We start from the raw sequence: 25,413 nt of genomic DNA, 5'->3' as shown, positions 1-25,413 counted from the left end.
TGCGATTACCCGAAACAGACTAGCGCGGTTATCTTTAAGTCAACCACAATCAGCACCTGATCAGCACTATCAGCATCGGTTATGGAGGAAGAAACCAACATCATTCTCGCTCGGGAAGAAGGTTCCCTCTCTAGGTCCTTTCTTACTCTTGACATGACGGAAATTACCAGATGTTTTAGGCATGTGGGCTTTTGCTTCGGAGTGAGGAGATCCTTTACAGCGCCAATGCTCTGGTAACGCCATCGACTGGATCGAATCTTGAGAAATGCGGGGGTTTTTTTCTTCCCTCCGCCCCCTTGGGATCCTGTTTCCCCCTCTTTGCCGGCGTGGGATTTACCAATGATGTTCCAACCCGATGTTCAGCATCCGACCAGTCTGGTGCCCTCTTCGTATTTACTTTGAAGCCAGTGTTGATTTTGGCTGCGACCATTCGGCGCTGCGGATCCGGTCTCTGGCCGAGGGTCTGTGCAGCAGAAGACGGCACTCGCCCCTCCTTTTACAAATTGTGAGAGGGAAAAGAAAAGATGTATATATAGAGAGAGAGCCCCAGGTCGATTGAAGGCATGACTGGGTGCACAAATTCGAACCTAAACCCACCTTGCTTTGTTCACTGATTAAGAGCTTTTTTTTCCCCTACCCCTCTGCATTTCCTTTTGACGCAACAACTCCACCATGGCAAAGATAGCTGCGGAAGCAGTGCCCCAGCTCAAGGCCCAGATCGATGCTTTGACCTCTGACCCCGACGGTGCCCCTGGGGTGGTCTTCGCCGCCGTCAACAAACAAGGCGAAATCATATTCGAACATGCAAGCGGAAAAGTGGGCCATGGAAAGTCCCAGCCCATGACCATGAACAATGTGTTCTGGATCGCCAGTTGTACCAAGATGATTACGGGGATTGCGTGTATGCAGCTTGTCGAGCAAGGCAAGTTGGCGTTGGACGATGTAGAGCTGGTGGAAAAGCTGTGTCCGGTACGTCTTGAATTTCCGGGTTGCCATTTTGTCAGAGGGATTGGAGGTGGTTGATCACGTAGCGACGCGGAAGCTGACACTCGATCGACGTTTCACAGGAGTTGAAAGCTGTGCAAGTGTATGAGAACGGCAAGTTGGTGCCCAAGAAGAGAGGCATCACCTTGAGAATGCTGCTCTCCCACACGGGTAAGCTGTCTCTTATCCCTTTTCTACCTCTCCTTCTATCTCCCTACTAATATTTCTCTACGTCAGCCGGCTTCGGGTACTCGTTCTTTGACCAGCGCCTCAATGATTGGGCTGGGCCCCTTGGATTGGATGAATTCTCCGGGTCCTACCACGACTATCTGACCCAACCCCTCGTAAACCAACCGGGAGAAGTGTGGGAGTATGGAATCAACATCGACTGGGCGGGACAACTTGTGGAACGGGCGTCTGGTCTCAAACTCAACGACTACTTCCAACAGCACATCTTCAAGCCCATGGGCATCACCCACATCACGTTCTTCCCCGACGAGCAAATGAAAGCCGACCTCGCGTGGATGAACTACCGAGCCCCGGACGGGAAACTCTCCCTGTACGTCAACGGTCATTTGAATAGAAGGCCACTTTATGCGAAGACCAAGGAGGAGATCGACGGGACCTTCCACGCCGGGGGAGCGGGCGCGTTCGCGAAGCCGACCGAGTATTGTCAGGTTATTTCCATGCTGTTGAACGATGGAGTGCATCCTGGCACTGGCAACAGGATATTGAAGAAGGAGACGGTCGAGACCATGTTCACGAATCAGGTATGAGAGGATCCAAAAGACCCGAGCGGGGGACAAGAAATGCTCATTTGGACGAGATGATTGATGCTGACGATACATCGTGCCTGTTCTAGATCCCTGAGATGCCGAACTTTGGAAGACAGGTGAGGGTTGTTTCCCCTTTGACAGATGCTGGTTCGTTCCACGGTTGTGGACTACCGCCGGCTCCCGAGGAGGATGGAGAATTCCGTTCCTCGAGCATCTACGCATCTTGAAGACTGACTTGACCGGACTTGACTGGGCACAGGCCATCACTCCACCAAAACCCGACATGTCCAACGCCCTTCCGGAGCTGTACCCAGAACCTCACGACATCCCGCAAGGCTGGGGACTGACCTTCTTCCTCCATCTGCGCGACTCGGCCGTCCACAGTGAAGGGACAGGTTGGTGGGCGGGTTTGCCCAACCTGTTCTGGTGGGCAGATCGCAAGAGGGTACGTCTGGCTTCTTGTGGGTTGACTTGTTGTCGGCCGCTTCCCTGCCTCTCACTTTGGCCTTTTCCTACCCATCCCTCACAAGGAGATATTCTCTTTTCTTGGCTAACCTGCTTGAATTTCCAACTTCAGGGTCTCGGCGGCATCATTGCTTCACAGATTGTGCCATTCGGTATGACATTTCCCTACCCTCTTCTCTTCTCTTTGGAGTCGTTTGATTATTCCATTTCGTCTCTCCTTCCCTCTTCACCTTTTTCCATTATCATCCCATCCATCCTCTTGTGTGAAGCAGAACTGACTCGACAACCCCAACTTTACAGGCGACCCGAAGATCCTCGGACTCTGGGCACAGACCGAGGCCGGTCTTATCCAGAATTTGAAGTAGGAAAAGAGAGATCAGACAGGACAGATAAGCGCCGGGTGCCGGTGGGAGGGAATCAAAGGACAAGGACAAGGACAAGGGGATTTGGAATGGGAATGAGAGTGTCCGGAGCATCGCAGGAGGAAGTAGGAGAGGGAGAGGGAGAGGGACAGGAGGATATTAATTGCACAAGGATAACTCGCCCGCGCAACAGGAGAGAGTGTCTTCTAGTATAGGTATATGGGTATCTATCTATACATTTCGACACAAGACCCCTTTCTCCACCTGTCGCCGCCCTCGTCTTCTTACTTCCCAAACCATGTAATCTGAGAATATATATCTTCTCTGCTACAACTCTGCCAGTTTAGTTTAGTTTAGTCGATTTCAGTTTAATTTGACCAGAAGCTCCCCTCTTTCACTCTATCCCTTCGTCTCGACCGTCTCGACCCACGACAAACCCATCCGCAGTTCCGCGATGGATGATGTACTGAGTTATACTCGTATGTACCGAGTACAAAGTTAGATGAATTTTCAACAGAGACAAAGACAAAGACAAGAACGATTTCAAGGGATATGGTTTCGCAATCTGCGTTCGCTCGCTCTATCGAGAGGGGACATTGAATTCGTACCATGTAACCATATAATCCATATGAAGCGACTGGGCCACAGGTTACTGACAAGTGGGATCGAAAAGCGAGAGTGAAAGAGACAGTGATAACAGAAGAGGAAGAGATCATATATATATATATATATATATATATATATATGTGGCAATGATGACATTTTGTTTGGGTTGTTTGATATATTGTACATTGTAGCCGTTCCACACATGCCCTGCATCTATACGATGAACGTCGTGGTGTGTGGCGTGGGTGCAAGACAAGGCTCGGGCTGTGGGATAGACACCAAATATCTGTGTCTGTCTGAATCTTGAGGAGTAGCGCATCGGCCGACGACATGGGCGCTAACAATGTCTTTGGAGACTCCTCGTCCTCAACTCCCGACTTCCAATAACTGTAACGGGAGGTACTCCTGCTCAGCGGCAAACTTTGAGATGTGGGCTTTGGCGCTCAAGATGACAGTATCGAAGTCACCAAAAGTCCGCCCGTCTCGAATCCAACAGCATAGCTCAGTGCAGACCGGAGTGCATAAGGAAGTCGTGCGAGGCACAACGTTGCCTCCATCACCCACTTGGCGATACCTTGTTTGTAAAACAACAAAAGTTTAGTCCACAACCTTGCCGTAAAAGGGAATACCCAGTTGCTGAAGGAGGAGTCTGGCGTCTTTGTCACAGCTGGCAGTGGTGTGGATGGTGATGTAAAGACCCTGAAAAAAGTAATTAGCAAGATATGAATCGGGCATGTCGACACAAATCCGGGAAACTCACAGGTATCAGTTTTGTCGGGTATGCGTCGTAGTTGATTTCAATCTCTGGAAAGCCGGCAACAACATCAGGCGTCAACCCAAAAGAAAGGTTACCACTGTTGTCTCCAGTTGTGGCTCTGACTCCATTCCAGTCCTTGATACGAGGCAGGACAACATTGATTATCTTGCCCAGAAAATGATACATGTCTTCACTCTTCAAGTCTACTGTGAGACTGACCGGTCGGCCTCTGATCAAACCCCACCCCTGTTCATTGGATCGGGCCTTGTGCACCTCCACTCTTTGATTCGTGATCGCCTGTAAAATCATACCTGCGACGTGAAGATAGCCCGAGCCTCCTTTAAGAGCCCCTTTGCAGTACGCGTGCACCGTGACCCGTTCGACCATCGGCACGTTTCGAAAGGTAATGGGTTTTCTCAGTAGTCGCAGCACGTCTCCACCACGCGGGCCACGCAGCTGTCTGTTGGCAAAATATGGGTTGTCTCCGATCCACGGGCGTAAACGAGGACCCTTCTCCGGAGGCCGGAAGCCGGGAGGCGTATGTTGATAGCACATTGTCATGAAATCCGGAGCAATGATGTTGTGATAGGCAAGTTCGACTCGAGGCGACGAAAAGGGGCCAGGGACAAATTCTCGACTGGCAGGATCTGAAGGATGGAGAGGTTGATGGGGATGCATTGGGCCGCGATCATATCTGGGACTTCGGAATCGATACCTGCAGAGAGTGAGTACATCTTCGACAACATTGGGGGTTGCCCTCGAAAATACCTGCTGGGGGGTAGCTGTCGCTTTCTCGACTTCGGAAAAGCCAGAGGATCAAAGGCTCGGGTCTTGGGATTTGAACTCTGCATAGGAACCAGGGATGACTCCTGCTCAAGCTCAACGTATGGCTCTGGGTTTGCGACAACCGCTTGGGTAGCCATAGTTCGTCGTGACTGCAAGCATCTGTTGCAGAGGGGTGCGTGCTGCAAGGACCGCAATGTCCTGAAGAGACGAAGAGGTTTAGAAGAGGGCGGCATAGCGCACATATACACACGCCAGTCAGACTGAGGAAGTTGGACTGAGGGATGCAACTCGCAGACGGGACCAACAGTTCAGTCGAAATTTAGAGCTGTTCTCGTCAGTCAATTTCAATCGCAGAAAATCAGGTTGCATTTTTGGCCGCATACTTCACAGGAGCTTTTTGTACGGTGAGTCATCAAGAGCAGCTACGCAGACCCCAACTGCGCCTTGATCCCCACCTGTTCTCAGGCTGCTGTGTGCCTTGCAGAAGTCGCACTTTCACAAGGACGGGATCTTTGCGATTTCAACTCGGTACGCAGTACGATTGCGGCTTGAGCTGCTCCAAACTGTTTGTTCTGCCTGCACCTTCCTATACCGTCCCCCCGTTTCCTCTCTTCTCGACTATATAAAGTCGGGAAAAAAAGTATCAATGGAACGCAACCTTCAACTTTGGTCGACTTCCGCCAGACATTCGTCCTGACTGGCAGAAACGGTCGCAATGACCGGTCTCCCTACGTCAATCCCATCATGGAAGATATCGCCGTACAGGCGTCCCGGTACATACCCCTGCGTCTCGCACAGCCTGACCGTTCTGACTGATCTCTACAGGAATGTAAATCGTACAGAAACCGATCTCTTACAGACCCTTTTTCGTGCAGAGCCTGTAACTCAAGGCCTCGAATCCTTGCTGGCAAAGTGAATGCAACCAACCTATGAAAGGATGTCTCACTCACGAATCCAGGTTTCGTTCAGCATGTCAAGACTTCCTCTTGATCGACTTCCAAGCCGCCGCCGGCAAGAAAGTCGAAGACCGTCTGTGGAATGCTCATACCAAGGTCAATTCAAGGTTCAGGCAATACCTTGCCCACTTCCGTGAAGGAGAAGGCAAGAAGAAGGTCGTGGAACGTCGCAAAGCCGAAAAGCTCTATTTGGAGTTTATCAAGTCGAGCCAGCGCTTCTACCGAGAGTATATCCAGCGACTCGCCTCGACCTTTAAGGATATCCCAGAGATAATGGAGATTGCTCAAGGCATGAAGCTGGACAGTATGCCATTTCTCAGCCTATTGCCGTTATTTGCTGACATTTGTAGCTCTCTCCGCAGACCCACCACAGACCGTCGACGATGCCCTGAAGAAGCAGCTCATTGATTCATGTTATTCAGCCCTTGTGCAACTGGGAGATCTCTCGAGATATCGAGAAACCGAACTGCAGACAAATCGACGCAATTGGGGCCCTGCTGTTGGCTATTATAACAAGGCGGCCACGCTCAATCCTACGGACGGCAGATCTTATCATCAGCTGGCTGTTGTAGCTCTCGCTGACGAGGACCACCTGCGAGCTGTCTACTATCTCTATCGAGCCATTTGCGTCGAGAACCCTGCTCCACAAGCCAAAAAGAACTTGGACCTTGAATGCAAGAAGCTCAGGTCAAAGTCAAACCAAGGCAAGCCCATCTCCAATGCCGCATTGGTTGTTGAGGGTTGCCGCGACCTCCACGACCGCTTCCTGATATTTCACGCCAGCTGTCTCGGAGGTGACCCAGACGATCAGAAGGATCAGCAAATCGAGATTCTTCGACTTCTAGAGGACCAAATTCGAGACCGATCTGAAGTTTCAATCCTCGGAAAGCTCGTCTTGGTTAACTTGGCCGCAGGGAAGTCTGCGACCCAGAATGTTAAAGGTGCGCAGGAATAGAACTTGGAGCGAGCAGGGTCGCTGTCTTGTTTCTTTCATTTACTCACTAGCTCTGCAGGCACCCGGAGTTTCGAGATTTTCCAATCGTTTAATGTCAAAACCTTTTTCCTACTCCTCAGAATCTTGCTCGACGAACTGCAGGAACTCGCAAAGTCAACTACTAATAAACATGACGCAACGAAAGACTTGCCTCAAGTCCCTCCCGTAATGCGCCGCATGCTTCCTCATCTGAGGCTGTACAGTGGGTGGCTATTGACGACCATCGAACTCCTACTAGCGAGCGAGAGCCTTGTCGTGTCTCTGCGGCAAGTGTGGCCGTTGTATGTCAACGTCCTGAATGCCCTGATGCAGACATTTCCTCCGAAAGCTGGACTTGAGATTCAATACCTCCTAGACGAAGATGTGGACACCAGGGGGTTCTCTGCATTTAGTCCATTCGTCCAGAAGACACGCCTCTGTGATCGCACGGGAGCCACCAAACAGATGCACAACGACGCAGCATTTGGCCCTCGGAATCCAGAGCAAGAAATGTTGTATCGACTCAAGTGCCTAGTCACAGATGGAATGTTACTAGCTCGTAAACAGGTGAGCCGCTGCCGCAACGCACACTAAATCTCGCTGACATTTATAGGGTGGCTTCAAGTCCTTGCCTCTTCCTCTCACGTTCGCACACATGCGATTTATCTATCTTGAAGAAACCGATGGTGTTACACGACTTGAAGACCAAGTCGCACACCCCGTGGAATCTGCCTCTGCTCCCTCTGTTGAGAGCGTCCGCACTTATATTGGGCGCACGTCTCAGCATGACATTCCTGCGGTACAAGCTACATGCCAACAACCGGCGACCTTCGAGGCTGAAAACTCAATGGCCTCAAGAATGGAGAACATGGTGGATAATCTCATGCGGTCCGAAGCCCGCCGACATGCCAACAACTCTGGAGCCGTAATGTACGATCTTCCGCCGCCCACAGCGAGTGCGCCATCAGTACCACAAGGGCTCACCCACAGAAGCATATCGCAATCTCAGCCTCTTCCCCTCACTGCTCGAGACCTCGTACAGCGGATTCAGCAGCCATCGAGTGCATCACAGCCTAACGCGTTGGACCAGGCAGTGAACGTCGCAGTTCTGCCTTCCATCTTGAACACTCCATTTGCACCGCGACCAGGTGAAACCCCCGAATCATCGCCGCGGCCAAGCACCGCCCATCGTTTTCCCGAACCGGCATCAACACCAGGACCTGCTCGTCTCAGCAGTTCTGCCCAGTTCCAGGCCCACCTCATGCACATGCAGGATCAGGTGCAAATGCGGACGTCACCACTGGAGTCTTTTGAGCCTACAATGTCGAGTCACTATAGCACCCCAACAAATATGAACACCTGGGTCAGAGCGAATGACTTGGGACAACCTCAACTGTCACCGTGGCGATCTTCATTTGGTAGCGCAGTACCTGTGCAGCATCACGCTATCTCAACCAGACCTCCAGATTCCTCACCGTTTGGCGCTATCGGCGAATCGCGGCCCAAGAGCAGTCGGGCCCCTAATAGCGATCAGGCAGGATGATGTTGCGTGCTCTTCTCGCTTGCTCCAATTCCCGTGCGTCGACCTGAAAGCGCCACAATTAGCAGAGCGAGAACCAGACAAAATCGCATAGCCGATCCAATCGATGGAATGCTACGAGGGCATCTATTCCTATCCGCCGAATACCTGCGTACACTGACTGACTAGTCCCTCAGAAGTCGCATCGTTGCGGATCCTGCAAACTTGGCGCCGAAATCAACTGGTGTTGATATTTGTGACAGCATTCCCGGGCTCGAAGAAAGTTTGAGGACAACTATGCGGACTTACATATAACGGGATCTGCGTCGACTTTTGGACGCAGCAGCATTGACAACGTTCAGGTCTAGCAGGGAAACCTTGCTTGTGAACAAGTTCTGAGGAGAGGCAAAGAGAGACTGGTGGTCAAATCAAACTTGACTCTTTTCTTTTTGGCTTCTATTCTCGTTCCTGGTTCAGAAGGGATCTCCTTTTATGCCACTTCGGGCTCTAGTTTTCGGCATCAAGTTTCCGTATCAACAAGTCGTGAAAGACGTGGCATCATGTCTGACATACTGTCCGGAGGTCTTGTTGAATTAGACCTTTCTCGCTGTTAAAGCGCCCATGGTGGTACATTCTTCAAAGGAATTACAGGAACGCCGAACTCATGCAACAATTCAATCCGAAGCGACCTTTCATTCAAGCCTTGTATGTCTGCTTCGGCCGAGGGTATCTGCAGAGGGGGTATGTGTTAGAGACAGGTTAGGTTAGGTAGCGACGGTAGCAAAAACACTTACGCGGGTCCCAACTCCTGCAGACTTAATCTTGCCAACCACTGGCCCTTTTTGATACAGTCCTCGAGGGGATCACCCTGGACCACACCGGCGCAAAAGCCACCGGCAAAAGCATCACCGGCGCCGTTTGTGTCGTTGATCAGGTTCTTGTCGATGACGGGCACCGCGTACTCCTTGAGCTCCACCTCTTCTTTTCCTGCCTCGGCCACGGCCACAATAGTTGGGTCTGTGCCCTGCGTAACAATCACCACTCTTGGTCTCTTTGTGTTGACCTTGGGCAGCTTTGCCATCAGTTTGGCACACTCTTGCATCGAGATGTCAGAGGGGTGGCCTTGGGATTCGGCCCACGTCTTGGCCTCGTTCTCGTTCCCAAAGACAAAGTCGCAGTACGGCAGAATCTCGGCGAGCGGATCCTTGAAGAATTGGGGGATGAAGCCTGCCGACAGGCTCAGCATGAAGACCTTGTTTGTCTCGGCGGCGTGTTTTGCCAGCGCCATGGCCGCCGGCGGGCACACTGTCAGGTGATAGCCACCGACGTAGAAGCCCACGGTGGTCGCTTCAACCATGCTCCAGATCCGCGGCTCGAGGAGGTGCTCAAGCTTGTATTCGTTGGCGGCGGCGAGGTGCGTGCACATTGTGCGGTGGTGGTCTGTAATTATGACACCGCATTTCCCGGTGGGTGTGGCAGGGTCGACGCGGTACTCGACGTGCAGTCCTGGAGGGCCATTTCGTCACTAATCCGCTCGAGGGGGAGGGCATGCTTGGTGTGTAGGACACCAGCAAACAGTGGTGTGATGGATGTACCTACCTTCTTCCTTGCACTTTTCTCTCAAGATCTTTGCGTACTCGTCATCGCCCACGCAACCGATGTACCAGACACTGTCCGGGGGCAGCATGTACTGTGCACCTCTGGCGGTGTTTTGCGCTGCACCGCCGGGGATCAGCTTCGCGTTGCGGTTCTGGATGAGGTCGTCGTAGAGGCCCATCTGGTGGGGTTCCGCCAGGAGGGTGTCGTTCAGTTTCAACCCGTACTTTTCAAGCATGGCGTGATCACTACAGAGTCATGAGTTTTTGAGTGTCACCAATGATGAGGCTTAGGGAATGCCAGGGGGTTTTTTGCGCAGGTCAAGGGATATTGACGTACCCGACGCCCTGGATGTCTAGGAGGGGATTCTCCAAGCAGAGCAGCTTGAAGGATTTGGTCGCCATGTTGCGGAGCGGGGAGGGCAGAGGGCCCAGAGATAGCGATGAAGCCGGAGAAAACAAGGGTGAAAAGGTACGAAGGAGTGAGGAGGAAGAGGAAGTCCGGAAGGGTGAGATCCGTGGTCGTGCAGATATCAAACACCTTGTCGACAGCATCAAGTTGGGTTTTTCTTCGTGAGGACTGAGGATCACCAGAAGAACTGGAAATCGGTGTGGGGCATTCCAAAAGGTCGTGCATTGTTCAGTTTAGCCGAATATCTTCCCTGATCCAAGCTCTCACCACCTCTCAACGGGCTCTCCCTCAACTTTTATCTGCAAGGCTACGAATCCTAACCAACTCCAACTCCATCGTCCTTTGCCTCGCCCGTGAGAAAAGTGTCTTCCTCCGCCACTTCATTCGGCCAAGATGGCATCCGTCGCCAACGAGATCGCTTCCACCATACAAGCCGCCCACATCAAGCACGATCCATCTCCGGAGCACGACATCAACCCCTCGACGGCCGCGTCCCAGAAGATCCCCGGCGAAGTCGAGGCCATCTCCCCCCCGCGTTCTCGCTCACACTCCCTAAGCGGCTCTGAGTCCACCCTACCCAGCGACATCATCCGCGCACGTCCCCGAAGCCGGTCTTTCCCCCCGATCCCCGACTTCCGCTTCGAGCAATCCTACCTCGCGAGCATCAAGTCCGCGGACACCAACTGGAAGGTCGCCTTCATCACCATCCGCGACCAAGTGTTTTTGCCGCTGGCGCAGGGGATACTGTGGAACTTGCTCATGTTCGGATGGCGTCACTGGAACCGTGGGACTAAGTTCCAGGGCCAGAGCCTGGGCGCAAGGGTCAGGAAGTGGTGGTGGGGTGTCAACAACTGGAAGCTCCCGGACACGGAGGCGACGCGACTGAAGAAGCAGAGTGACAGGCAGGTGTTGCAGAAGGTCGAAGACTTTTTTGTGGATCGATTCGGAACCAGTCTGGGCGACTGAGGTTCAATCCCTCATGACCTTGATGCTCATTGAAGACGGGTTTTTGTTGGACGGCAAGTCTGTCCGGCTATCTTCACACAGTATCTTCAGCTACGCCGGCCCTCTGCATATTCCTGGTTTGGTGTATGATCCTGGGCTCTGACCCGCCACCGGATGTTTGCGTATGTGCAAGCTTGGATGGCTCGTGGAGAAGCCTCTTATAGAGGGATCGAATCAACAGGATCCCGAGCTTATACCAATACACACTGGGCACGTCGGCTTAACATTGGCCGTCGACACGCAGAGTGTGGACCTGGTTCATGGGAGAAAAGTGGAAAGCGGGAAATGGCGCCAGGACGCAAACCGTGTCGATGAGTCTAAGATGCGAGTCTAAGCGTGGTGGGGAGTTTGTCCAAGAGACGGTTGTAAACCGAAGGGCACGATCTGCCGCTTCACAATTGAAAATGATTCAAATCTCACGCACTAGAATTGTCTTTATAGCGTGGGAATCGAGTAGCGGGAGAAGAGGCTTCGAACAAGCTTCGAAACAGTGATAATCCGGACTTTGTCAATTCCTGTCCTATTTTTTAAGCACTCATTTCACCGAGCCGCGCCAACAACGTGGGTGCCGTTGCAGCAAGACGAGCAACCGGCGCCTCTCTATTGAGAGGAGCACATTTTCATCTCGTCGGAATTTCGTGTGAGCCACATTTTCAATTGACGCCATCGAACTGACTGCGAAGGTTCCCACCGGCCGTTTGCCAGGGTCTCTGCCTTGCTTTTCGTCGCGAAAGAAATAATGACTCCCTCGTATCCCTTTCAGGCCTCCATCTCCGCCCACACGCACTGAACCACCGCAAAACCGTAACCGTCTATCGGCTCTTGGCCTGCACCTTGCTCGGTGCACCCTTTGCGCCCTGCTTGCTCGTGATCTGACCCCGCGCTGCGTTCGCCGCACTCTTCGCCTTCTCGGCCTTCTTCTTGCTCTCGCTGGCAGCCTTCTTCTCCTTGGCGTCCTTAATCGCTGCTTGACGGGCTGCGGCACGGGCCTCTGGGCGTTGAGAGCGGCGCTCCTTGATCACATCGAGGGAAGCGCCCACGATGGCTCGCTGGTGTTTTACCGTGCGGCGGGTGCGTTTTTTGGCGACTTCCTATATGTGCAAGGCGTGTTAGTGATACAGGTGTCGTGTAGAAAGGTGCGGGGTGAGAGACGAGTGGTCATTTTGGCTGTCCCTCCTCTTTGGTTTTCGATATTCTGTTCTGCCCGACCGATCTCGTCGTATTCCGCAATAGGCAAAACGACGGTTTTGCTTCGAGACTAACCTCTGAGATACCCTTCTTGTGCATACGTCGGTAGAGCATGGTCCAGGCTATTCTTCTTGGGTTCTTGCGCTGCAAGAAAAGGGACTCGGTCTTGCCATTCTGGAATCGGAAGATCTTGCTGTCGCCGCGGACGTAGAGCTTGCCCTGTTAATCGTGTCAGACTCGGCTTGTCAAGGGGAACGAGCGTGCCATGGGGAATGTTGCGGAATTTCGTCCAGGTCTCGCTCTCCCGCGAGGCTCGAGGCCAAAGTGGGCGCAGGGGTACTGACCTTGCCAGGGTAGATCTTGGTGGCGCTGAAGGTGTCGTCGTAGGTACGCATCTTGACGTTCGACTGATGCTGTACCTATTCTTCGATGGTTCGTTGAGTGGGATGGAAAGTTGGTAACGCAGTCGGCGTTCAATAGTCTGCGGCGGAGTTGCAATTCTGCAGTGTGCGCGCCTTAGCTAATGCCAAGAATCATCATTATTACGTTCGATCAAGAATACAACTAGCGCAGTGTCATTGAAACTGTCACGTGCTTCAGAGGCCCCTTTTTCCTGATTGAAGTGGTATTCTTCACCAGGTAATAACCATCAGTCTCCGTTGTTTACATTCATTTTGTCTCTCTCTGGCGAGATGGATCATTCGAGTCATTGCCCTACTTCCAATAGTGGGTAGGCTTTCAGCTAATTGTACACGTTTGTCATGTTGTCACAGGGGGTGCTCTCTGATGTCCTGTCATCCAAGAGAAGCTCACTAGGATCCCAAATCCCGGCAGCATTATTCGTCTTCATGTCCTTGAAACTTGATTTGTACACCCTTGTCTTGAATCTTCATAGAGCGCGGCGATTCATATCCTCATCATGCCACAAGCATTCCGCCCACGGGTTCTTCTTGCATTTTCGGCACTGGATGTCCTTGCAGATCGGATTGGGGCATTCTCCACAGCAGTCCGGGCAGACCATCTTGCCGCAGCCGATCTCGCCACCTTTGGTGCATTGGAGGAAAGTAGGTGCCTCTTGGCCATATGGGAAAAGGAAAGCGATCTGGAGGAGTCTCTCTTCTGCCATCTTGAGCGATTCTGGGTTGTCTTTGTGGATCTTGACGGCCAGTGCAGCGGCTTTGTAGGCACAGCATGCGCGACCGCAGACAGCACAGCAGTGGTCGAGGCAAGTGGTGCATTTGAGATTGCGAGAGTGCCAGGCCCGGCTTGTGTTTGGATGACGCGAATATGGCTGTCCTTCATCATAATCGTAGCTGTGATTGTTGGTGGTAGTGCGCAAGTAACGTTCCTAGACCTTGATGTTACTTCACATTGCCACGATAACCAAGGATCAGTGACCATAACTTACGAGATCAGGTCGGTGAAGCATGTCAGTATTCTGTGGCGAGGCAGAGTCGGGCTGAGGCTTCTCGGATTTTGTCTTGAACAGATCAGTGACTTTGCGTAAACCAGTCTTCTTGTGCTCAAGTCCCTCTGAAAGTGGTGTTACAACCGACTTGCTGCTACCAACAGTAGCCCTGCCCGGGGTGGATGTGCCAGCCATTGGTGAACCTTCAGTGGAGACGGTGAAGATGTCATTCTGGACATTCTCGGCACCAAGTTGGAACGCTGACAGGTTGTTGCTGAGATTGTAAGTGTTCGCTGTGTCAGAGCTTTGTCGTGGCACAGGACGAGGCACGATGGGTCGGCAAGCAAACGGCTCTGGAGGATTTGGACTGGCTGAGTCTGCGGCGCAAACTGCCTTCGCACTGAATGGGTTGTCTTGGATTTTGCCATTATCATAGTTCCCTCTTACAAACGCGTTTCCAGGCATCGGCGCTGCGTCAAACTTGATTCTGCTTTGCAGATGAGCTTCACGTTCAGCCTTTTCGCGTTCAACCTCCTCGCGCTCAGCTTCGCGTTCCTTTTCGTCAAATCGTCGTCTGGCCTCTTTCACCAGTCGCTTGATTTCCTCTTTCTTGGACGTGCTGATCAGGGAAGGCGCGTCGCTGGTGGAGGTAAAGGGATTAGGCTGGTTCATTGGATGCTGACTGATGTCTGGTGCAGGGATTCTCGTCAGATGGGAAAAGGGTGCTTCGATGACTGTGTGCTTCTTCTGCACGGGGAGTCTGCCTTTGTTGGCACTTTGTGGAGGAGATGAGAGTGGCATGGCGTGAGGTTGGGTAGAGTGGTTTGGCGGTGACATTATAAGAGATCGGGCAGGTTTGATGGTCTTCTCATCATCATCTCGTGCGGTCTTCATGATGTCGGTGGAGGGAGGATGCTTGACTGGGTCGCTGTTCGGACAGGAGGAATTTGGGTGATTTCGGACAATGTCCAGGGCCAGATTCACGTCAAATTCAAACGGCTTCCCTGTCACAATAGACAAGGGCCTAAAAGACCCTCCTCTACGTCGGTTGTAGAGGGGTGCGACAGAACCAGGACCAGGACGTGAAGAATCACTCACGTGATTCTTCAGCCTCGTGCCCTTCCCTCCGTCTGGCGAAGTCTTCCGACTCCGCACAGACAAGCCCGTCAGGCTCAGCTTCTTCCCCAGAGTCCTTAAGGGGGACCCCGGGGAGCGAAGAAGAGCCTTGACAGACTGCGGCGTTGATGGCCGCGAGGGAAGGCACGAGGCTATCTCGTCAGAGTCCAGACTCCACCGGCTCTGCTCCATGGTGGACGTCTTTGATATGTGTTGATGTGAAAGGCAAAAAGAAACAGCGTGTCTTTGGGCCAACGCTCTCGACAGAAATATGTTGCTCCAGTTCCCGCCGAGCTTCAGCGACGGGTACAAAATCAACCAATGGCGCGCATCAGCCTCCAGTCGCTTCACCGGGGCGATGATGTTGCCGTGTTGGGTGGAACGCATATCAAGATCGGCAATCGATGATCAGGATGGACGGCATATCAAGAACGACAAAGACCGAGATGGACCACAAGCACTCTGTCCGCAAGAGAGGGACGAACAACAGTGGACGACACAGCACACATGCCACGACAGACACCTCAAAGACAAGCACAGAAACAATCCAGAGCCCGACTCACCACGGTGGATGGTAAACAACCTCAAACCAAAGAATCTTCAATTGTATTCATCATGGGGATAGTAGTATTCATCGTGCTGAGAGAATCGAAGGCAAGAGCCATTCTTCTCTGGTCATTGCATCAAGGGCGAAGGCTCCAGGCTCCTCAGATCGTCGCTCGTTCCGTTCCATGCCACAACTTCATCGCGTTCTCTCTTTCGACATCCCTTTCTTTCCTTGCTGCCGGTCATCAAAATGGAACGTTAAAATCATGGCATGGCATAGGTTTTGGTCCATTCTCTCGCTGTCTGGATCGCGGCCTCCTGGTCCTCCTTCCATCGCTGAGCAACATCATTCGCCAAAGGATCATCCGGGTTTGGAGCACCTAGCAGAGCCTGAATGGAAAGGAGAATGGTTCTTATTTGAAGCGCAGGCGACCAATTGCCTTGACAGAGGTTAGGCCCTAGTCCAGCCCAAAGGACAGAATTACTCACTCTTCAGCACATCCAAGCAAATTCGGCCGAGCTTGTCAATGTTGGGATGGTATATCTTGGTCAGAAATCTGATCTTGGGAGGGGTCATCGGGTAGTCGTCTGGCAGGAATAGTTCGAGCTTGAAGACACCTCCTGCAGAGAATCAGTCCTGACGACATCGTGTGTTGTGGTAAGATGCCCACTTACCTTCATATGGAGATTGTGATGGACCATGTATGCTGACATCAAAGTATCGCAGATTGTCTTCATGGGGCACCGCGCTAATCCCAGGGACACTGAAAGACTTAGATGGATCCCAAGTCAGTTCTAGGGCCAGGACGGGACGTACGGCTCCGCCATCAACCTCTCCGTCTCTTTTATGATTCGCTTGGGCAGCGCCATCACGAAGGTATAAGTTTCAACAGGCCGCAGAGGGCGCGTTGAGAGACCTGGACCAGGACAGTGTCGGAGAGCTCAGCTCTCAATATCTCCGTAGGTAGGATCGGAGAAGGAGGTCAAACCGGTGAATAAGTCGTGGAAGGGAGGCTGAAAGGATCTGGGAACGGCAGTTCGCACCAGGTGAGGGGACAGTGTCTGTGGAAAGAATGGTGTCTAGGTCAACGGTGGGGTATACGGCTGCCTGAGATAAGTTATTGACACTGGGTTGTGGCTGCTTTGCTAAGGCAATCGGCAGTCACCGTCGTTTGAGTCACTTTGATTGATATACCTGAAGGTCGATACCGCTTGGAGTCAACTGCGGTTTCCATCAAGACATCATGACTCGGGGAGAATCTTGGCAGCAGTATTTCATCTGTGGAGCATGACTCGCCTCATGTGCCTGTGATATTTCCCTCCTCCAACTGTCTCCCTCGTCACCACTTCCTCACCTCGTAGGAGGTCAACTGTTGGCTACACTGGCATTCGTTGTTTTGTCTCTGTTGATGTGTGTATCAGCAACGATAAATTGCCTAGTCACTAGCCTCCCTCCCGCGCATTTCAACGTGAAGTCCTGAACCGGGTCCAACTCACATGCAATTACGAACCCTCCAGTGGCCTTGGACAAAGAGCTACTTGTGTCCCCAATCAGAAAATCCGCCGAAATGCACTACAATCAATATGGGTATGAAACACGACGCTGTGCAGCTCCTTGGATATCGTTATCGACGGTGACAGCCTTACCGCCCCGTCAGACGTCCAATATCGCCCCGCATTTTAGCGTCCCGCACACAATTGTATCCCTTGGTAGACCAATACGAGAAGGCTGTCCCACCTTTGGACGAACACCATTATATGAGACTTGACTTGGGTGCAGTGCACCATGGCGGACCTGACCTTAAGTCCAGCCCTGGAGACATAGCAGTTCCTTCATGGTACGGTCACCACTGGGACATGCCACCACAATTGAGCGGGAATTCTTGACCCACTATTCATACTTAGTCCACAGGTCGGCACTCTGTTGTCTGTGTTAGGACACTGTTGCGAAAACCTAGATTTATTTCTTGGTGGAAGACTCTACTTAAGCAAGAACTCATCCTCCTACGTGCTTCTGTCCGACTCTACTTCTTTTTTGGGCCTTTACCACATAGCGACACCAATAAATGGCAACACAGCAACAAGATGAGGGTCCCGAGACCACGGATGTGATAATATGTGGATGCGGCCCTACTGGGGCATTGCTAAGTGCGCTCCTAGGTCGAATGTCCGTCAAGAATGTAGTATTGGAGAAAGAGAAGGACATCGTGACCGATCCTCGTGGAATTGCTCTGGATGAGGATGGAATTCGACTACTCCAGGAGATAGGTTTGTACGAGCAGATATACGGCGAGATTGGACAACACATTGGATGGACATTATTCACCTCTGGAAAGCATGGGCTCATGACCAAGCCATTCATGAAAATGAATTTAAACTCCACTGAAGGAGGTACTGGCCATGTTGCTGCTATCGCCCACAAGCAGCCTGTGATGGAAAAGCATCTCCGCATGGCCGCGAACAGCTGCCCTAGCTCACAGCTGCGGCTTGGGTCGACTATTGTGGGTATAGAAGAGAATGAGGACTCTGTCCAAGCACAATATATCGACAACAATGGCACAGAGCACACCATTCGGGGGAAGTTCTTCGTGGGAGCAGATGGTAAGACCGGGTTTACACGTAAACGCTATCTGGAACCAAAAGGTGTCCTCCTCCAAACACTTTCCGGGTGAGACATGTTTATTGCAACAGGTACATCAAGCAAAGTTGACGTGATGCTAGCTACGAGTATCAGGAGACGTGGGTTGCGATGAACTGGCACATGGATCTCCCCACGCCAGAGACACACCCAGGATTTCCCCTTTGGAAACTGAATTACTCCCCTGAACAAGTCTACGATAAATTCTTTCCACCAAACTTTCGATTTATTGGCAATCCTGAGAGGCCCTCTGTCTGCGGAAGCTTCGGCCCCCGGAGCGATAGACTCTGGCGGTTTGAATTCGTGGTGGACCAAGGGGAGGATCCGCAGGAGATGGCTACTTGGGAGAAGACGTCTGAGATTGTCTTACCATACTTGACACACCCAGGCGCTGATTATGGGTAAGCTCCTCAATTTCCATGTAGTGGCGTCTTTCTGCTCACCACCCACATCAAACTTGGCTAGTTTGAAAGATGCTGTGCAATACCCCCTGGATTGTATCCACGTTCTGCGGTCGAGACCTTTCACCTTTGCTGCTAGAAGCTGCAACAAATGGACTGTCGGAAGACTGATACTGTGCGGTGATGCTGCCCATGTTATGCCTCCATGTACGTGGTTCACACCCACAACTGAGTTCCACATTGACAAAAGTAGTTGGCGGCCAAGGAATTGTCTCAGGATTTAGAGACGCTTCAGGGATTGCATGGAGGCTCGCACTAGCTTGTCGACCCGACTTCGATGGAAGCTTTGAAACGCTTTTCAATGGATGGTTTCTGGAACGAAAGCAGCAGCTTGACCACTCACTTGCTGCTACAGTGGCCAACGGAAATCTCACCACCGCCCGGGATCCCACGAAGATCTTTCTCCGGGACTGGATCCTGTGGCTGATGCAGCTTGTCCCCAGCTCCAGACATAAGCTCGAATTGGGTCCTCGTGCATACGGCATGAACCGATACGCATTCAACGCCGGGATGGCGTTTCTTCCCGATCTAGCGGGTGGACGCTGTTTCCCACAAGTCTACTGTTGTCCAGCGTTCCCTTTGACCAGAAATTTGGTAGCAAATGTCCGCTTTACAGACGACGTTTTCTTCCATGATCCAAGAAGCAACGCGCTCCTGCGGCTTATTGTCGTGATTGATAATATGGAGCAAGCAGAGGAAGCGTGGTTGGAACTCAAAACCCTGGACCTTGAAAAAACCTCCAACAATGAAGTTCTCAAGGATTCCGCTTTCTTCCTCGTCCATTCTCCATTGCTCGAGAATCGCACAGCAAGCACCTCGTCGGATGTCCCCCATCAGAGCGTTTATCGCATAGCAACTGGGGACGAGTTCGCCGTGTCAGACCTTTGTAGGAACCGGCCTTACCCGACAGGATACGACATGTATCGCATCAAAAAGGACATGGGAGGGAGAAAGTACGTTTTGGTCCGTCCCGACCGATTTGTCTACGCCGCCTGTCACACTGGTGTAGAGCTCATTGCTGCTTGCGAACGCATCCCACAGACATTGTGCGGATCTTCTAGTACGACAAGACCGCGCGATTCGAAGCTCTAGATGCGCTGGGAGCTGGATATCAACAGGATGAGTAATTATCGAGAAGAGCTCATATAGCTACACGTTTACAAAGTCACCCGCCAGGACAGTTCGTAAAGCAAATCCCTGGTATTGAGTGTAGCTCCAATGTAAGTACCCCCAGGGCAGCTCAACCTACCCATGAGGGGCAACTGAAGACTGAAAGAGCGCCACATCACCGAAGCACAGAGAAGTACAAATTTCTACCCGCTGTCCATGATCCAAGATGACTCTAGTTTATGCAGGGCAGAGACAACTGGTGTCTCACTAAACATCATTCAAGTTTTATCTCTAGGGAGACAAAGAACGCCTGAAAGTTGACCACACAGTGTTTTGACAGGCCTCTAAGTAACAGCAGTGTAGCCAGCACCTACATGACTGTCCCAATAGGGTCTAATGTTGTTCAAGGTTGTCTTGCGCACCTCTCCGGGTTCTCAACAAGGCTCGATGCCCCTTTATAAGCCGTGACTTGCCAAGAGTGACAAGCTCACGTGCTAATCTGGTCATGTCGATGCTGACCGATGTATTATGTAACGAATCTTGGCATTCAAGCCAGCAAGGCTTTTCCGAACCACGACGCTTGCTACCTTTGTACCTCGTAGATAGATAGATATCAACGCTTGCGTGCCATGCTCGCTTCTGACGTACTGTACTCAGAAAACTGTGCGGAACTTGGCATAGTTGTCAGCCTCCGCTCCCATCACTTGGTGCTCTTGAGAATTTGATGCTCGGGCTTACGCGGACTGGCCTCCTACCAAACCAACAGAGCACAATCTCAAGACGCGTTTAGTGCTGTCGCTACTTGAGATGAAGGCTTCCGGCTCACTGCTTCACGCCAAGGGCGGATCCTCATTCCCTCGCCGTCCGTCGACAGGAGTTTCAGACGGATACTGAGCGCGGATTCCGGATATCTGGCTGGATCAGCGGGGCTTCTCGCAGACATGGCACCTCGAGGCCCAACTTCCGCTTTCGAGAGCGAAACCTTCGGCCAAGATGCATCTTTCAGACTCGAGCAGCCCGTGGGATCCATGACCATTTCCCCAAGCGGGCGTGATGTTGCATTGGCCTCCAAAGAGGGACTTCATATCATTGACCTGGATTCTCCCTACTCTCCACCACGTTATCTCCCTCACCGGACGCCCTGGGAGGTTGCTGACGTTCAGTGGTCTCCGTTCGCTGCGAGGGACTATTGGGTGGTCAGTACGTCGAACCAAAAGGCTCTGGTTTGGAATCTGGATGCTCGATCATGGCAGGATCCTATCGAGTTTGTCCTGCACGGCCATACCAGAGCAATAACCGACATCAACTTTTCCGCCCATCATCCTGACGTCCTTGCGACTTGCGCCGTTGATAGCTTTGTGCACAGCTGGGATCTGCGCGCTCCAGCGAGACCCGTTAATTCCTTCTCTGACTGGTTTGCCGGTGCTACCCAGGTCAAGTGGAGTCGACAAGACGAACATGTTGTTGCCAGCGCTCACGATAAGTTCCTCCACATTTGGGACGACCGAAATGGTGCATATCCCGTGCGCACCATTGAAGCCCACGGAACGAAAATCTATGGGATCGACTGGAACCGCCACGATCACAACAAGCTTGTCACCTGTTCCCTGGATCGTACCATCAAATTTTGGAATTTCAGCGGGGAAGAAAGCACTCTGGAGCGCGTCATCGAAGCTCCGTTCCCTGTATGGAGGGCACGTCATACTCCTTTTGGATGGGGACTGCTCGCCATGCCACAGCGCGGGAACAGCGACCTGCATCTCTATGACCGTCGTGCGGTCAATGGGGTCTTCGAGAGCGGCGCAGTCCGACCAGTTGCGACATTCAGGGGTCATGAAGGCCAGGTCAAAGAGTTCCTGTGGCGCGCTCGGGGTACAATTGTCGACAACGTTGACCATCGAGACTTCCAGCTGGTGTCCTGGGGTACGGACAGGGAGTTGAGGCTCCATGCCCTTGAGCCCGATATATATGCAGATATCGGGTACGAAAAAGGTGTTTCCAAAATCCAAAGGCTGAATTTCACACGAAGAGGCGCAGTGTACAAGACTTTTCGCGATGTCCCGGGCGACGTCGACTCCCCACTGGACGAAACACCTCGCAGTGAAGTCTTCTCCCGTCACGGCCACCTCACGCATTTCCGACCTCGTTCGAGCACCAGCGTGGGCATGAGTAAAATGCCTGTTTCACAATTCCGTGGCTGGGTCCAAGGAGGCCGTTATGCGCAAAGATCTGGCATGCACGGAAGAGGCAACAATCGGCAGAATACGGATCCAATATCATGGTTGAAGAATGTGAAGATATTTTCTTGGGACCCTGACACCTTGGCTGAGGAGATCCGACAAGTAGGAGAGAAATTCAAAAAGGTAGAGTTTGAGGTCGTTGATATCTCGCATCGAAAGGCCGTCATGTCACTGCAAGCCCCTTGGGGAGAAGACCAGAGCCAGGTGTACTTGAGAGTGGAGATGAGGTTTCCGAAATTATATCCACGGAATGCAAACGCAGTCTTGACTCTGCAGAAATCGAGGTTTCTGGACGAAGCGACGCACCGACTGATAACAACAGAGTTGCACACAATTGCAGAAACCTATGCCTCCAGGAAACGTGGGTGTTTGGAAGCAGTTCTACGGTACTTACTCAGAGAGCAGAATCTTGAACAGATTGTGTCTTGGGTTCTTGGAGAATCACTGGTCGATTCAAAGATCTTGGACACGAGCACGATCGGAGCCGACGACTCTAGCAGTGACAGTGACGATCAACTCGATGGCGTGCGAGAAGGCCTTGATGCCTCAGCGAACGTTCTTGTACCGCTGGCCAAGGGCTGTGGTGCCATTTGGTCCGAGACTGGAAAGTTGATTTGCTTCTTTCCTGCCAAAGGAACTGAACCTGTCTCCTTTTTGAGCACCTTGGGCGTCAAAGACCTCGACGAGTCCGACTCGAGCAGACTCTTCGAAGGCTTTGGCCGCTTACACACAAGCTCACCTGCCCACAAAACCACCCGAGGAACCAAGACCGCGGACGACAACTCGGACTCTGACACATCAGACTCCTCGTGGAAGTCATCCAGTAGTTCCTCATCCTCATTCGAGAGCGAGCAAAACATTCCTGGCGTGTCATCATACCGAGTCGGAGCTTCCGGGCTCCAACAACGGTCACGCTCACCTGATCGTTCCAACCAATCCACCACCGGTGGCGCCAACAAGCTGAATGATGCTCCCCGTAAGAGTGCTGTGTCAATACACACTTTCGATGACCTGATTCCATCAAAGCGCGAGCTGGCGGTTGATTATCAGATGTTTGGAGACGGACCAGAAGTTTGCAAACACAATGCTGCTGTTGCTCGAGATGCATCGTTCAAAGACCTGGAGTCCGTGTGGACTGCTGTCAGCCTTGTCTTGGATCACTCGGTGCCTTTGGAAGTTCTCTCAGAGGTCCGGAATCCGAGTTTGCGAGACTTGTTGGTGATCGCGAAACAGGCACAAGGAAGGGGTTCCCGAAAGGGCAGCATTCATTTAGACAGGCACAAAATCTTTGGGAGGACTCGATGGGGCAACCACCCGCTTGGCTCGACCTACCTGCTTCCAGCTATCTTCGACTACTTTGAACGACTCGGCGATGTACAGATGCTTGCTACCTTGGCTTGCGTCCTTGTATCAAGTCTCAACAACGGCTTCATACCGGGTGACACACAAGAGACAGCGCATCAGCCTCCCTCCGGCGACATCTCCCTCATTCGGGGTGACTATTTTCCATCCAGGGCCGCGGCCAAATCTTCGCTCCGAAGAGATGTCGACGTGGAAGGATATGTGTTTGTCCACTCCAAAAATGTGCCGTTGAGTCCCGGTATTCCGGGACTGGGAAGCTCTGGAAGTCGACGCAGACCACGCCATATTCTAGGCCGCCAAGCCAGTCAGCTCTCCTCGACAGCGGCTAGTTTCGTTGCGGAAGACTCTCATGACCACTCTGCGCCCTATTCAACTGCTGTCTCCGTCTCGACGTCTCCCGAAGGGAATCGGCCAAGCAACAAGTCAGCCTCGGGCATTTCTTATCCTTCTGCGCGAGCAAGTCTATCGGCCTTGACACAGTCGTATTCAAACTCGCCTCCGAATCAAAGCTCATCGTCGGGCTTTGCATCCAGTCTGAAAAAGTACAGCCCCTCAGGGTCACTGGCTCCTGGCTGGGTGTCTTCTGGCATATTCGGCAGTCAAGCAACGAGCCGGGGTTCACGGCCATCCTTTCCTTATAATGAAGGTGGGAGTCACGATAGCCGCGAGCTAGGCAATCGCTCATTGCTGTCATCCTCTGGCGCGCAGAATTCTCGCAAAGGCAAAACTTTGCAAATGCCAGCAGGCCGGAACAGCGATGCGCCTGTGGTTGGCTCAGAGATGTCAGAGAAGACTGTGGGGAAGAAGCCTCCAAAGCGGAGGAGGATTAAAACACACCTGGTCAACCAGGACAAATTCGATCTAGACGGGTACTCATCTACATCAATCTTGGATGTTGACCTCAAAAGCAAGTGCAGATTCTACCAAGAAAGCTATGCAAAACTTCTCGACGTGTGGCAGTTATACCTACAACGCGCCGAGGTTCTCAAATTCGATGGCATAGTGGCAGAAGGGTTGGAGTTGGGGCATGGTCGATCAAATACTGTTCACTCGACCGCTGGCGATGGCCTAGAGCGGCCACGCAGGAAGATGTTGACTTCGGCATCTCAAGCCACGAATCTTGGTCTCGAGATAAGGCGCCTTTGTCGCAATTGTGGTGAGCTCCCGGCACCGATAGAGAAAAATGGTATACCCATTGCATGGCAATGCGTCACTCCGACATGCATTTCGTCCGATCAACAGTTGGGAGTGAGAGCTGGCAAAGCTCCCAAGCGAAGTGCCTGTGCCATTTGCAATACCTCGATTCAGGGTCTGGCGGTGCCTTGCTTACAGTGTGGGCATATGACATGCTACGACTGTGCTCAGGGATGGTTTGGTGCTCGACGAGCAAAGGACGACAAGACAAGATCGAGGCGTTCTTCGGCCGAGAAAGCACAGCTTTCGCCAGTTGAGGACGAGGACAATGCGGATGGCTTCAGCGAGGAGCAGCCGGATGAGCACGATTCTTGTCCAACAGGCTGCGGCTGTCCCTGTGCAACGCTCATCACTGTCGACGTGCCATATCCTTTGCCGACCGATAGAAGTGTCAACGTCGGCAATCGTGAGCATTCCTATCTGGAACCGCCCCAACTGACCCATCAACTTAGCCGTGGCAGCGGAGAAAGTTTCAATCTACCTCGCTCAACAAGTGTCGTCGTCCCTCCATCACATTCGCATGCCTCGACCGAAACCGGGACTGGAGGCGCAGATACCGCGTTGGCGGCTTTTCTAGCTCTCACTCAGTCCCACCAACGATCGAAGTCGGTTCATGTGGTGTCAGCACGAAGCAAGGCATCCTCGGTCTCTCGACCTCCTGAGGTGCAAAGCCGAGGTGGGTCGAGCAAAACGCCAAATGACAGCGGCAAAACGACCATATCAGATAGCGATGCAGAGCCAGCTACAGTGTCGCAATCGGGTGAAGGGGAGGATTCGAACTCTCTCAATCCTTTTGTCGCGAGCAAGATTGCGACGCTGGGACGAGGGATTGGCGCCGGGCTCAGTCGCGGGTTGACGTCGAAGGCGAGTGACGCCACCATTCGGAAGATCAAGCGATAGATCAGCCAGGGGTGCTTTGTATGTTTTCTAGTATTTGTACTCATTAGTTTGTGG

General features: G+C 52.3%; 10 protein-coding genes across 10 annotated transcripts; 5 read left to right on the top strand and 5 right to left on the bottom strand.

Annotated features, from left to right (window-relative positions):
- Nucleotides 1-672: 672 nt before the first annotated feature.
- Z517_10756 (uncharacterized protein) lies at nucleotides 673-2,590 on the top strand (the record flags this gene model as incomplete). Its single annotated transcript, XM_013424365.1, has 7 exons — nucleotides 673-969; nucleotides 1,068-1,155; nucleotides 1,222-1,754; nucleotides 1,847-1,876; nucleotides 2,020-2,205; nucleotides 2,338-2,377; nucleotides 2,526-2,590. 7 exons carry the CDS (start codon nucleotides 673-675, stop codon nucleotides 2,588-2,590), a joined length of 1,239 nt encoding a protein of 412 aa, XP_013279819.1.
- Nucleotides 2,591-3,790: 1,200 nt separating this feature from the next.
- Nucleotides 3,791-4,873, bottom strand: Z517_10755 (uncharacterized protein; the record flags this gene model as incomplete). The annotated part of the gene is made up of 3 exons (XM_013424364.1): nucleotides 3,791-3,892; nucleotides 3,954-4,665; nucleotides 4,719-4,873. 3 exons carry the CDS (start codon nucleotides 4,871-4,873, stop codon nucleotides 3,791-3,793), a joined length of 969 nt encoding a protein of 322 aa, XP_013279818.1.
- Nucleotides 4,874-5,665: 792 nt separating this feature from the next.
- Nucleotides 5,666-8,208, top strand: Z517_10754 (uncharacterized protein; the record flags this gene model as incomplete). Its single annotated transcript, XM_013424363.1, has 4 exons — nucleotides 5,666-5,996; nucleotides 6,043-6,633; nucleotides 6,706-7,232; nucleotides 7,279-8,208. 4 exons carry the CDS (start codon nucleotides 5,666-5,668, stop codon nucleotides 8,206-8,208), a joined length of 2,379 nt encoding a protein of 792 aa, XP_013279817.1.
- A 766-nt stretch (nucleotides 8,209-8,974) lies between these two features.
- Z517_10753 (uncharacterized protein) lies at nucleotides 8,975-10,184 on the bottom strand (the record flags this gene model as incomplete). Its single annotated transcript, XM_013424362.1, has 3 exons — nucleotides 8,975-9,690; nucleotides 9,784-10,028; nucleotides 10,120-10,184. The coding sequence occupies 3 exons, from the start codon at nucleotides 10,182-10,184 to the stop codon at nucleotides 8,975-8,977; spliced, it is 1,026 nt and encodes a 341-aa protein (XP_013279816.1).
- Nucleotides 10,185-10,584: 400 nt separating this feature from the next.
- Nucleotides 10,585-11,157, top strand: Z517_10752 (uncharacterized protein; the record flags this gene model as incomplete). The annotated part of the gene is made up of 1 exon (XM_013424361.1): nucleotides 10,585-11,157. The coding sequence occupies one exon, from the start codon at nucleotides 10,585-10,587 to the stop codon at nucleotides 11,155-11,157; it is 573 nt and encodes a 190-aa protein (XP_013279815.1).
- An 851-nt stretch (nucleotides 11,158-12,008) lies between these two features.
- Z517_10751 (60S ribosomal protein L24) lies at nucleotides 12,009-12,779 on the bottom strand (the record flags this gene model as incomplete). Its single annotated transcript, XM_013424360.1, has 3 exons — nucleotides 12,009-12,287; nucleotides 12,460-12,603; nucleotides 12,729-12,779. The coding sequence occupies 3 exons, from the start codon at nucleotides 12,777-12,779 to the stop codon at nucleotides 12,009-12,011; spliced, it is 474 nt and encodes a 157-aa protein (XP_013279814.1).
- Nucleotides 12,780-13,273: 494 nt separating this feature from the next.
- Z517_10750 (uncharacterized protein) lies at nucleotides 13,274-15,100 on the bottom strand (the record flags this gene model as incomplete). Its single annotated transcript, XM_013424359.1, has 2 exons — nucleotides 13,274-13,732; nucleotides 13,793-15,100. The coding sequence occupies 2 exons, from the start codon at nucleotides 15,098-15,100 to the stop codon at nucleotides 13,274-13,276; spliced, it is 1,767 nt and encodes a 588-aa protein (XP_013279813.1).
- Nucleotides 15,101-15,718: 618 nt separating this feature from the next.
- On the bottom strand, nucleotides 15,719-16,324 carry Z517_10749 (ubiquitin-conjugating enzyme E2 N; the record flags this gene model as incomplete). Its single annotated transcript, XM_013424358.1, has 4 exons — nucleotides 15,719-15,894; nucleotides 15,944-16,075; nucleotides 16,130-16,218; nucleotides 16,272-16,324. 4 exons carry the CDS (start codon nucleotides 16,322-16,324, stop codon nucleotides 15,719-15,721), a joined length of 450 nt encoding a protein of 149 aa, XP_013279812.1.
- A 1,196-nt stretch (nucleotides 16,325-17,520) lies between these two features.
- On the top strand, nucleotides 17,521-19,645 carry Z517_10748 (uncharacterized protein; the record flags this gene model as incomplete). The annotated part of the gene is made up of 4 exons (XM_013424357.1): nucleotides 17,521-18,122; nucleotides 18,176-18,493; nucleotides 18,558-18,700; nucleotides 18,747-19,645. 4 exons carry the CDS (start codon nucleotides 17,521-17,523, stop codon nucleotides 19,643-19,645), a joined length of 1,962 nt encoding a protein of 653 aa, XP_013279811.1.
- Nucleotides 19,646-20,604: 959 nt separating this feature from the next.
- On the top strand, nucleotides 20,605-25,359 carry Z517_10747 (uncharacterized protein; the record flags this gene model as incomplete). The annotated part of the gene is made up of 1 exon (XM_013424356.1): nucleotides 20,605-25,359. The coding sequence occupies one exon, from the start codon at nucleotides 20,605-20,607 to the stop codon at nucleotides 25,357-25,359; it is 4,755 nt and encodes a 1,584-aa protein (XP_013279810.1).
- Nucleotides 25,360-25,413: the final 54 nt, after the last annotated feature.

Source organism: Fonsecaea pedrosoi, assembly GCF_000835455.1.
Source record: "Fonsecaea pedrosoi CBS 271.37 unplaced genomic scaffold supercont1.7, whole genome shotgun sequence".
NCBI classification, from domain to species: Eukaryota; Fungi; Ascomycota; class Eurotiomycetes; order Chaetothyriales; family Herpotrichiellaceae; genus Fonsecaea; species Fonsecaea pedrosoi.
The sequence above is the reverse complement of the archived record's forward strand: the minus strand, read 5'-3'. Positions and strand labels throughout refer to the sequence as shown.